The sequence below is a fragment of the Atheta coriaria genome, unplaced genomic scaffold (genome assembly GCF_025399875.1).
Source record: "Atheta coriaria isolate IRGN ID8LTWV9N9 unplaced genomic scaffold, Caltech_Dcor_3.1 hic_scaffold_8_pilon, whole genome shotgun sequence".
NCBI lineage: Eukaryota > Metazoa > Arthropoda > Insecta > Coleoptera > Staphylinidae > Dalotia > Dalotia coriaria.
In genome coordinates this window covers 7,265,522-7,278,257 of record NW_027045450.1, presented here as the reverse complement: position 1 = coordinate 7,278,257, position 12,736 = coordinate 7,265,522, and the positions used below count along the sequence as shown (strand labels likewise).

Below are 12,736 nucleotides of genomic sequence, written 5' to 3'. Positions count from 1 at the left end.
ATATAATAAAATAACTGTTGAAGTATCTATTCGGAAGAAGCACTTTCTTCACAGGTTTAAAAACTCTAAAACTTTCAAACATTAATTTGAAAAACAGTTCTAAACCAATTTTTGATCTATTTCTCTCATTTTAAGAATTATCCTTGATTTTTTTCTATTGTGTTATCTTCAGGGTTGTTTCCGGTAAAAACAATAAACTTTAAAGATCTATTAATGTCCTATTGCTTGTACAAACAATTATCAATCAATAATATTAATAAAAAACAAATTCAAACAAAGAAAACGCAATTTAACTTAACACAATTCAGGGCTTGGTCATTTAATAATAGGTATGAAACAAAATAATGATTTAAAATGTCTCACAGGGAGAAGCTTCCAATTGTTGCTTATATTAACTTGTTACTTATATATACTTCTATAAATAACCGTCGAAATGAATGTAAGCAAATACATTTGTCGTGGGCGGCTGCCGCTGAATGACCTGAACTCCTGATCACCACTCGACTCGCACGTGACTGAATCATTATGATTGACGAAAAGGAAGCTTGTGCAAACCGGCGTTTATTCACTTTAGATATGTGTGCCAATTGTACAATTCGAAATCGACATCATCCATCACACCACCACAATTATCTAATTACCGCACACCCGCATTAAGAAAATCAGCGAATTTCAAGGTTCAAACACGGATTTCAAACATTTACAACCTTAAAAATAAAGAAAACTCGAAGGTTTCGTGAAGTCAATAACATGAAACTTGAGTTAGCACCGTTAGCACATATTTAGATCAATGAATAATCGTCCTTAAACGATGATTGAAGAATGCAATGCACGATTCATGTTTCTAATGAATGATATCTCATTCCATTCAATTGAATGTTTCAGGTTTCAATGGACTTGAAGAATATCATTCGAGTATGTTCTTTTTATCTAGTAGATATTTGTCCAATGGTATTGGTTATAATGCGAATAAAGTGTAAAGTAATGAATACGCAAAGTGCGCGCTTACCTTGAACATAATCACATAATCGCGTAGTTCAGTGACCAACGACGCCGGCATGGACTATCTGGAGCAGTAGAACACAATTAAATTGATGATAAATCATAATCGCAAATTATGTACTCACCACACACTTCTTGCGAAAACGTAAATGACCCGAAAAATTGAAAACCGTTAACTGTCAATATTTTTCTATAGGAACAGAAGGGTCTGCAACTTGTTACACGTAGATTTAAGTCTATCGTCTATAAGTCTATCTATATTAAGTCTATTATATCGGTGAATTTTACTTGTTAATGTTTTAAAACACAAAAATATAATAAATACGTGATTCGCGTCAATGTTATGTTCGCGGAGCTCTTTTTACTGACAACAGACGTGTTAAGACATGTCGGTTATGCGATGCAACGTGCGCAGTGAAGATTAGAGTGTTTGTTGTCCGCTATCTTATCGGATAAAATCAAAATAACAAAATATTTGCACGATGCGTCATAGTTGCAATGTCTTGTGCTACATTTACAATATCAAACTAGTAAATTAATGTGTCTTGATTACTTTGAAAATGTAAAATTGCAAATAAAATGTTTTAATAATTTCTTAGATTTCTTCTGTTTTCGTAAACTCAAAATTGTATTCTTGAGTCTTCCGGTCGCGCGCATAAAGGTTCACCCTTGTTAGTGGCCCTTGAATTAGTCGAGCTGTTTTTTAAAGTACGAGTACAGCAGTTCATTTTGAATTTCATAATTTTGCATAATGTCTTTTTCAAAAAAAATCTAAAAAAATCTATAATTTTAATATTGTCCTCGGCTCAAACGTAAATATAAACAACTCACACAGCACGAATATTTAATTCAATGCACAGACACAAATACACATCACACTGATAATAACAAAACATGTGCACATGTGGTTAGAAGTCTGAATAGTGAATTTAATACAACTTTGTGGATTCTAGCGCCATCTATCCTCAAAACATAGTTTTATATTTCAGTAATATGCAACTGAAGGTCAACAACGTCAACACAAACAAGAATTTAATTAATTCACATAAGTTCATCTTAGCGCCATCTATAAACAAACAAAATATACGAAAATAAAATTTAAAATTACGTGATTCTTTTTGACTAAACCAATTATTCACAGGAAAACACTTGGGAAACGGTACCAATCATAACAATAAATTAATAAAAATGTATGCGCATCACATGACATAAAATAAAACAAATACCTTCGATAAATTTGTAAAATAACATGATATCAAAGTACATCTACAAATGTAAATAGACAGCAACTAATTTTCTAATAAATTTATTACTCTTTAAATATTAAATATCAGGGGGAGGGGAAGATGACATCAAATAATGAAACCGATCAAATATCAATGTGTAAAACAAGCTAGAAACTTCCGGGACGTCTAAAACGATAAATTGCCTATAAAACTTCCGATATCAGATCCTTAAGTATATCTAACAATAATGAGATATTGGAATTGGAAATGTGTCCTTCCTTTGCACGACCGTTATACAATTACAATCGGGTAAGTCACTTATCAATTCGTTTTCAACAAATTGTACAGCGCCCAAAATGCGTCGAAATAGATGTGCTTGCTGCTCTAGCGTCAATGCTCCGCAAAATTTGGCACTCACCTCCACTCACAACAAAGTTTTCGGTTTTGATTTCATCGACTTTGATCAAATTGCAAACTTAGTGAATGCACAGAAAGCAACCAAGAAAAACCATTATTAAGTTACATATTTTCATTCTTCCAGTTCATCCTGTCAAGCATTAAGTGTGTGTTTCGATTGCAAAACATTTATTTATCATTTTCTTCGCCTCCCAAATCGCTCGAATATCATTTTCACTGCGCTAATTTGATGCGCGAAACATTTGCCTAGAAACAAACGTTATTATAAGAAAAATACTGATACGTTATTGCTAAAATATGCACAATGATCTTATCGTTAGTAAGATTAAATTCCAATAGTTCTGAGATTTCTCTTCATTTACGTGTGTGTGTGTGTGTGTAGTTTTTGTCTTGCATGCTAGTACGATTTGTTCGAAAAGTAGATTGAATTTAATCCAAAACACAAACGCGAAAATTTTTACAAGTACAAAACAATAATTTACAGTACAAGTACGCGAACCAAGATACAACTTAAAGATTCATTTACCTCAAGAAGTCGTCCGATGATTAAATCATCAATTATTTTAAATTATTCGCTAATATCTAATAGAACGCTACGCTCGAGAAAAAGGGAGACTGCGTCGTGTTTCATTTATCATTTACAAAACTTATTGCGTAATATGGTATGCGGCGAACGCATCACTCTAGCCAAAAATGCTAATCTTTGTCCACTAGACTTACAACTTATATATTTACATCGACAGAACTGCACATTTATCTTACTCCTGATCCAGAATAATCAGAACAAAACCATGATTAGTATGTATAGAATTGCATACTTTGCACTCATCCTCGCATTTTGCACGTGTTACTCACTCTGCGCTATGATTTATGATTAGAATGTACATTAATTAATTCAACTTCTGACTTCAAACGGCGATTTTTTTCTCGCTTAAATTTGTGTTATCATCGAATCTCAAACCAAGTCAATATGTTCAAATATTTTCATTATGTTCAATATAATATTACGTTAAGTATTTATACAAGAGGTAATAGTCACGAAGTCGAGTTTCGTGCTCGTTGTGGAACCAAAGTCCAATAGATTTCGTCGAGATTTTCAGCTGCTGCTCAAGTTCATCTCGGTGTGTGTGGGAATGTAATGTTAAAATGTAATTGTAACTATACAAAATGTCCGCCGTGATATTTGTGTCCGCCATTTTGTGATTTGTACTAAAGTGCAACAATTTACATTAGTTTGTCGCTCGCCACGGCTCGCATGGCACGTTTTCTTGTTTAGTATTAAGCTAGATTACAAACCGGTACACACTATCTCTTCTTGTTCGGGAAGGCCTTCTTGTGCGGACTGGCGGCGTGCTGGGGCGTCGTGGTCGCCACGCGTTTTCTCGTCGCGCTGTGATTCACACTAGCGTTGGTATTCGCATTCGGCGTGCCGTGCGTGTTTGCATTCACGTTCAGATTCAGCGTGCTGGTCTCCTCAGCACCATTGCAACACGAGCACTTCTTCTTGATGGTGCGCCGCGCTCCACGTCCACTGATAGATCCATCCAGTTCGATCTCCTCCTCGGCGAAGCAGTGCACTTCATTGCATTCGGTTTTACCGACATTAATGCGCACGACTTTGAAAGATCCAGCGTTAATCGAAGACAAATCATCTTCGGAGACATCATGATGATCATCTGCGTCAGCGTCCAGATCATCGTTGTCGTCATGCTTGCAGTCTGTGCTGCCCATTGTGTCTTCCGAGCTGGAAACCTCCGCTGACCAAGTATCAACTGCATCCACCTGTTTGACAACCTCATGTTTTTCATTCTTCTTTTTATTCGTGTATTTATGCATGTATTTATTCAGAGGTGGCGATGTGGTGGCTCTGAAATTATCAGGAGATATCGGTGAACTCAGCGTGACATCAGACATTGATGTGCACGTCTGAAGCAGAGTGGTGTCTTCAGCTGTACCACCCTGACCGTTTGATAATATCCGCGAGTCCACGACCTCTTCATAACACAATTGTGTATCGTTACCTTCATCGTAATGACTCGTTTCAAATATGAAATCATCATCAGAGAATAACGATAGTTTATTCTCTTCCTTTTCAGCGATTTGGGAGCGTTTCAAGTTGTCCTGGGAGGTCTGATCGAAACTGGGTGAATTATTCGAGTCGAAGAGCAATGCCTCAGGGAAGAGATCACTTGTGCTCGGCTCGTCCACGCCGAGATCTTCGCATTCCTCGGAGAGTGACTTCTGAAGACGCAACTCGCGTTCGATGGCGGCCTGTCGACGCTGCATGCACATCTGTTGGACCTCGCGGTCCATACGCGAGCCAATTGTCTTCTTCACTTTGCCTTGCACGCAGAAGACTGTGCTTTGGACTTTATCACTTCGCTAAAAACAATAAACATTAGTATAATGGAGTTTTATTAATTTATTGGAAGAAAGGGTTGGGATTTTTGCTTACTTTTCCTCCATTGCGCAAAAATTCGTCCTTGTTTTGTTCATTTCCATTGCTGCAATCGGATTGTTTGTACTGTGGCGGACTGTGCGACAGCATAGGGCCATTCGACGTCCCGGCGGTGACTAATACTGATTGAACTCGTTCTTCATTCTTTGGCGTTGTGTGAGATTCCACTAAAAACACAAAACATCATAGTTTCAAACAATAAGAATACAATTTATTTATTCACAAAAAAAAATTACCTTTTGAAAACGTAGGATTATTAATATCAAGCGTCATAATTGTTTCCTGTGGCTCAGCTTCCCCCTTGATCTCGTCCTTGATGGCCTGCGCAATCACCGGCGTAGCAATTGGCGTCGCCTGCTTCTGAAAAACGTAGGCCTTCTCCGACGAGCTGTCCGACGACGACATGGCAGTGTTCTCGTCTAAATCTAACTTCCCCCCAATACTAGTACTACTATCCGGCTGCGAAACCCCCTCTGCATCAACATTCGTACAATTTACATCCCTAGCCGGATGTGAAATCGTCAACAGTAACTGCTGCTGCTGTTGCTCGGAGGAATCATCCAATTTCTTAATCGCAATTGGCTGTCCCAGGGTGACAGTTGGCGGCGGAAGAATAACCGGCGGTTGTGCACTCACCCCCGAGATTGTATGCGATGTAATACCGGAAATCGGTTGAATCGTTGAATATTTCACCGTTGACGCAGTGGTCGCAATGCCAGGTTTCCTATTCTGATTGAGGAAGCTCTGAAAGAGTAGCATATTCGGCCCGGAACGTGCCGGAACCGTCGCTAGAATTTTACTACCACCGGACATCACAGCAATCTGCTGTCCACCTTTGACCATTGACACCGGCATAATATAATTCCCCGGTACTAACACAGCAGTGTTAGGCATCTTTAACGCCTCGCCCACACTACTTGAATCAGCAATGATCAAATTACGTGTTTGATGTTGCGACGCTTCGGTGAGTATCAACTGTTGATGACTTTGCGCGCGTGGTGTAACCACATGACTAGTAGAATCATTCGACTCCGAAGTACTTGCAGCCGTAGGCGTTTGATCATCATCCTGCATGGACAACTGAACAACTCCACAAGAACTGTCTTCACTCCCAACGGTTCTATTATCTTCCATGTCCACTTCAGTTGAAAGACTAGAACCGCATGTTTTCTTCGAAGATGAACTCTTTTTACGCTTAGAGTTTTGACTGGGGTTCGTCGGCGGGTTGGATCTCCGCCGCGGCGCTGGTTTATTATTCAAATCAGGCGAATTCCGCAGTTGTTCAGCATACTCAGCTAGAATATCGAATATCCTCTGCGTTGTGTGTTCATCTTCTTGTGGTTTCTGCTGGGGTTTGGGAATGGGAGAAGTTTTCGCCGCGTGCATCGGTGGGTTCTTTACTGTTTTACCCGCGCTACTACTAGTACTACTGCTACCGCCGCTAGTCTTGGCTGTCTTGCCAGACACTTTGGGAAGCACTGGAGTCGGTGTGGGAGCAGGTGTAACACAAGGACTGGAACTACCCTGTGATGCAACACTCAGGGCAGGCGAAGCCGCCGGTTGCAGGCTGCTGTAACTGCTCACAACCACCACCGGTGTTGAACAGTTAATCTTTTGACTTTGATTCAAATAAGTCACATTGATGCGCTGCGGCGAAGACTCGGTCTCGCTGGAAGTTGCGCTGGTATCCGCCGGTGTGGAAGTACTACTCCGTTCTTTGACTTGCTTATAAACCATGTCAAACTCGCGCAGTTGTTCTAAAGTTGTACTGCTTAGACTTGTCTGCGCCTGTTGATTCGCCGCCTGTGTTTGAGGAGTTCGAATAACATTCGACGTCATCTGCAGCACCGGCTTGACAATCCGCGCGTTTTGCACCAGGGAAGGTCGCGCGATCTGCACGCGTGTAGTGGTTGTCGCTGCACCATCGCTGGCATCATCCCCAGTCGTAACCACAGATGTATCGGCATTCTTTGGCTTGCCCTGCAAAGCGGCCGCGAGCAATGCGCTCATCTTACTATGAATCGCGCCATCTTTCACCAACGAAATCTGATCGGCATTGGTGGTGGCAATGCGGAACACCTGACCACGATTCTGCTGAATCAGATTAATCGTCTGCCCCACGGGCATCTGCCGTGTGTAAATCACACTCCCCTGTAGCGGTTGCACATTAATTGCGGTCGACACAACCGTCGCCGTCGGCGTGCCGGTCGAGGCAGTCACCTTAACTTGCGTTAGTTGCTTGCTCTTATCAGCTATATCAGTATTGTTAGTTGCGGAAGCGTTGTTAGTACCATCCGTACTGTTAGTGTTCTGGTAAACGGACTTACCAAACGCCTGCTGGAATTTTGGCAGGGCCTCCGCCACGGAGGACTCGTCTGCCTTTTTCGCTGCCGCTACTTCAACGGCCACATTGCTGTTCGCATCTGAAGTGGTCACCGTGGTGGCTGTGCCCACTTTAAGTAGGCGATTCGACGGGAACGACGTCACTGGTATTAGCTTACCATCTGTGGACTTACATATGAATTGGACTATTCGACCCGGCTCCGAACTAGACGTACCGACAACCGCCTTCACCGTGCCACCCGCCCGGTTTGAACTCACGATTTGATTCAAGATTTGCTGCTGCTGTTCGGAGGACGTCGCTATTATCCGTGTCGTTGTGCTATTTAGCTATAAGGACAAAAAGTTTCATTAGAAAATGACCAACACCGCGTGAATTATGAGAAAAACACATGCAGAAAGCACAAAATGCAAGTGAAAGCAACAATAAAAGCAAAACAAAGCAAGTTGGGATGTTACCACAACCTGGGACAAAATGAAAACTCTTCATAACTTAACAAATTTATTTTTATCAGTCAAAAAATTAAAATGTTCATCAAATAAATTATTAAATTTTCAAATTTCTTACCTGTGTAACTCCCGCATCACTTGTAACCGTCGTGTTTCCCGTGTTGGCCGTTGATTTAATCGCTGGCTGACTGATAATATTAATCAAGCCACTCCGGCGCGTGTTATTATTACTATTCGTCGGGCGAATGATTTGCTGGGAAAGAATGTTTATTAACGTCGATTGCGACTGCGTTCCGGCTGGTTTCGATATCGTGTACGTATTCGTCGAGGTTTTCCCCGCGGTGGTCGTCGCCGGCGCTTCTGTGTTCGTATCACTCTTCTCACTCCTCGGTTGACCAATCCGTTGGATATGCGGACTGACCTGCGTACTCGTTTGTGTATTCGGGGCTTGCACCGTCGAGGTTGATCGTCCACCAGCGACTTGCACGACGTTGACGATGCGATCCGTGTCTCTGGGACGAAATAACCGCGTGTCTTGAAATCCTGGCACTCGTGACAGTAGTGTCCGCATGCAGGAATCTTCCAGACGTTTGAGAACAACCACAGGATTCATCTTGTTCGGTCCGATTAGCAATCGTTGCTTGAGAGCTTCCATTTTACCATCGGCGTCGTTACTAGTGCGGAGTATTCGTCGATTGTTGTTGAGCTGCAGCGGAATCTTAAAATTGACGAAGTGTTTCTCAAGTTGACTACGCGTGACATTTTCAGACGCGCGTCTTTTCGGCCTGAGTTTCAGTTTGTGATCAATGAAAAGTCGTGTTTTTCGTACTGATCGCGATGTTTTAACAACTGCTAGTTGTTTAAGTTTACTCTTCACTTGTATCTTAAGATTGTGTCGTTTATTTATGATGCGATTCTCCTTGAGGTCGTCGCATCTGGTCAACAGTATTCTACACTCTTTAATATTATAGACTCTCTTAAAAAACTCTAATAAATTTTGACTAGACGTTTCGTGCGAGTTTTTCTCGGTGTCGACCTCTGGTTCAGCTGGTTGTGTTTCAGACGTGTTGATGCAAACGCCACCGTCGCCGCCGTCTGACGCGCCGACGGGGCGCTTCCGATCTATCTCGTAGTTTTCAGCATCATGCTGAAAATTTCCAAACTCCTGCTTGTATTTCTTCTCCGGCGGATCGTAGCACTTACGCCGCTTGACCACCTTTGGTTGTTTTGAGTTATAACTATGCGTATTACTATTTGTACCTGTCAGACTAGATGTGTGCGGCATTGGTACCGCCGCGTACGAGTGATGCAGCGACACTGGCAACAATTGTGCTGTCGTTGCAGCAGTTATCGTGGAATGTGGCGAGGAAGACGTATCGTACTCATACTCTGCGTCCACTGAAGTTCCATCATTCGCATCGGACGCGAGCGCATCACGGCCGTTTTCTTTCACCATTTCGTGCATATTTTCAACCCGCTTGCGTCGAAATGACTTCAGAGCCTTCAAAACACTTGGATCTGTCTTTTTATCACTGTTTTCTACAATCTGCTGATCCGAGCTTTCTGAATTTTCGGTATTATCCGTACTCAAATGTGACTTTAACGTTGGGACACGCTCATCTTCTAAATCTGAGTTTTCACACGAGCTCTCACTCAACACACGATCACGTTTACCACATTTCTGGTTCGTAAGTTGGAAATTTTCCTCAATATAGTCCATTTGTTCCAACTGTTCGTCCCCGCTCACATACTCTTCCGCCTCGCGCTTGATCATAAACGGTGTGTAGTCAATCTCAACAAACTTCAACTCAGTGATGAGATTTTTCGTCCCTACAGGGTCATTTAAGTACATCACACACAACCGCTGCAAATCGCTCCACGTCTGACTCCAACTAAGCATCTGGTATCGCGCGCAAAAGATAATCACCACCAAATCGTCGCAGAGTTCACTAGGCAAACCCATATTGTTGACTTTGAACGACTCAATCAACGATGTGGTTGCTTGTTTGAGCGCTTCGTTCAAATGCAACTCGGATTTGTATTCGCCGCATTGTTCGCATTTGATGAGCACTTCCTCGGCGGGATCCGGCGGTGGATGTGACTTACACTTCCACTGGCCAGTGTCTAATACTTCGTAGCCGGACGCACGTGCCATCTCCTCGATTTTCGAGAAGATACGCGGCGTTGGCATGATACTGAACGCGGTAAGGACGCACTCGCGTGCCACGTGTAGATTCTCAGCGAACTGATCAGCTAGACGCATAAAACCGTCCGCGACGCGCACTGATATCGCTTCGAGACGCGTGGCGGTCGTTTCCGCTTCGTTTTCAGTCTTTGCGCGCTCCATGCAGTTGAGATCACTGTTGATTGCTTGAATGCACACCTCCACACTGTATGGCCGCATTGTGACACCAAACTACAAACAAAACACATAATAATAAACAATACTCACATAATTTACTAACCAATAAACTTTAATTGCACTTACACGACTCGAAAGATGATCCATGAATAAGTACATATGTGCAGGCGTGAGGGCATTCTTCATGACACGTCGCAGTGATGCAATTATCTCATCACCGTCGCGATCTTGACTGAACACAGAAGACCACACTTCCAGCAGCTCACTGAGATAATGCGAAGACTCTTCGAAGGGCAGCATTACACATCGCGTCAGAAATATCGTGCCGGAAAGCTTGGCGATGTTGACGTGATTCTCCCAGAGTTTCGAAGTAACTTTCGCGGCGAACCGACGCACCATCTCAATACCTTCGCTTATTTCCATGGTTTTCAGCTGATTGTTTAGCAAATAATTCAATTAGCAACACGTAAACATAAACAAACGACGTTAGGTGTTTACAAAACATAAAAATACTTACAAGGTTCGACATTTCAACAGTACCAGCATGCTGAAACAAGAGTGAGAGGTAAATGTCGAAGACGAACTTCTTCTGATTCTCGGATATGCACATGCTGAGATTTTCCTCCTCAGCCCAGTCACAGCATTTGAGATAGCAACGCGTCAGATTCAACGCCATGTCGCCGCATTTATCCTCGCAGAGTTTCTTCAGTCGCATCGAGATAATGTAAGCGGATTCTTCGTACACGAAAAAGTCGTATTCTAACCAAAAAAAAAAAAACACAAATTAAATAAAAACGTGTTTTTAAAGCAAACAGAATAAATTCTTACCTTTTTTGGTTGGAATTATAGTCTCTGATGATAACATATGCTTGATTTCTGGCTTCGACCAAGGTCCTTTGATTAATGATAACAGTTTTGTGCAGACTATTTGAAACTCTGGATAGGTTGCATATTTTTTCATGCAGTCCTTCATACTCTGTTCCAGTGGGGCATGATATTCATCTAAAAATGATGTTTCATGTAAGATTTTTAGGTTTCCTGTTGGATTTTTGCTACTTACTTCTATATTTCATCCATTTAACAGATAAAACAATATTCAAAGTGTGTGAAAGTAAAAATTTGGCTAGATTATGCAGGCTTTCCTTGCTTGGCTTTGGTTGCAGCACAGCTAGCTCATTCCATGTGCCAATCAAGGCTCTCACTTTGGTTGCCATTGTTGAAGCAGTGTCGTTTAACACATGTTCACTCTACAATCAAACACAATCAATTAATATTTACACTTACAATGATTAAAACAAGTAACATTTGTTGCTGATTATGTACAAAGTGATGAATGAGTGGTTACTTAGTGTTAAGTTCACATTTGGTTGATATTAGCTGATTTGCGGAGAATTTGTCGTGCTGCAGTGCATTTGTACGGATTAATTAAACAAATAATAATGAGAATGGAAGAGAGGATTGTTTGGATGGAAGTAAATGAAACGAAGTGAGAAACTTAACAGAAAAAATAAAATAAAATGCGAAAATACGTGCTTTGAACGGATAGTTAGGCTCGCGTCGGGTACTCATCCTGGATAACATCAACGAAAAGGAAAAACCAAATCAAAGTCAATCGGATTTTCGAGTTTTCGACACTGAATCTTTCTCTCTGCGCTTTTTTTGTGTGTATGGTGGCGGCGTGAAAACCGCTCGGACACTGCACAAGGTATCACCGCTCAGCACATGCACCGCGCACCGTCTTCTTCAGCGAGGCACTGGGGCGTCGAGTGCGGAGCCTCGCGGGCGTCCGCGCCGTATTTATCTTCGCCGCGAGCGCGATAACATGGCCGCCCCGTGCCAAAACAAATCTGTGCGTGCGCGGCGGCCTAGCACACAACGACGCACTCGACGCTCGCGTCGTCTGCCGAATACATCACTTCACCGTCGTTGTTCACCTTATAGATCCGAGCCAGCCGATTCACCTCCGTGCGCTCTGTGCCGCCGAGATGCGTCGCTCGCCCATCGCTCGCTTGTTTATCTCGCTCCTCGGACGCAGCCATATTTACACCAGTTACATACATAAAGAAACGCACGCGCCCAATGTGCTTCGCGCCGCCATTGCGCTGATTGCCCTACACACGCACACGACACGACTCACACGCGCATCTGTGGGGATATTGTTTCTCATGCGGCACACATACAATGATACTCGTGTGCGGTGTGTATGGATACGATCTGCGCGTTTGAGGGTTGAGAGTTGATGGCGGAACGACGTGGATCGGGGGAGGAAGCGAAAGCTGGAAAACAGCGGCGGCGCGGCGAGGAGAGCGGCGGAACTTTTGGCATTGCCACAATTTTCACTTTCCAGAGATGCAACAAATGCGGTAAAACTCAAGCGTAGTTTATACATTACCACAGATTTCATCTTGCTTCACTTTAATCACTTTTAAACCATTAAAATTTGATTATTTAGTAAATATTTCTAATTTTATTTTGAATTAC

At 42.3% G+C, this 12,736-nt stretch overlaps 1 protein-coding gene across 3 annotated transcripts; it reads right to left on the bottom strand.

Moving 5' to 3' along the window:
• Positions 1–2,292: 2,292 nt before the first annotated feature.
• LOC135797058 (uncharacterized) lies at positions 2,293–12,594 on the bottom strand. 3 transcript variants are annotated; one of them, XM_065309232.1, is made up of 10 exons: positions 12,190–12,593; positions 11,316–11,502; positions 11,084–11,257; positions 10,773–11,014; positions 10,382–10,687; positions 8,012–10,309; positions 7,662–7,773; positions 5,340–7,607; positions 5,101–5,270; positions 2,293–5,027 (listed from the first exon to the last, which is right to left on the bottom strand). In XM_065309232.1, exons 1-10 carry the CDS (start codon positions 12,313–12,315, stop codon positions 3,951–3,953), a joined length of 6,960 nt encoding a protein of 2,319 aa, XP_065165304.1. In that variant the 5' UTR covers positions 12,316–12,593; the 3' UTR covers positions 2,293–3,950. The 3 variants fall into 3 exon arrangements, with proteins under 3 accessions (XP_065165304.1, XP_065165303.1, XP_065165305.1); XM_065309231.1 differs by having other exon boundaries at positions 5,340–7,773; positions 12,190–12,594; XM_065309233.1 differs by having other exon boundaries at positions 5,340–7,773; positions 11,789–12,593.
• Between the last annotated feature and the right edge of the window lie 142 nt (positions 12,595–12,736).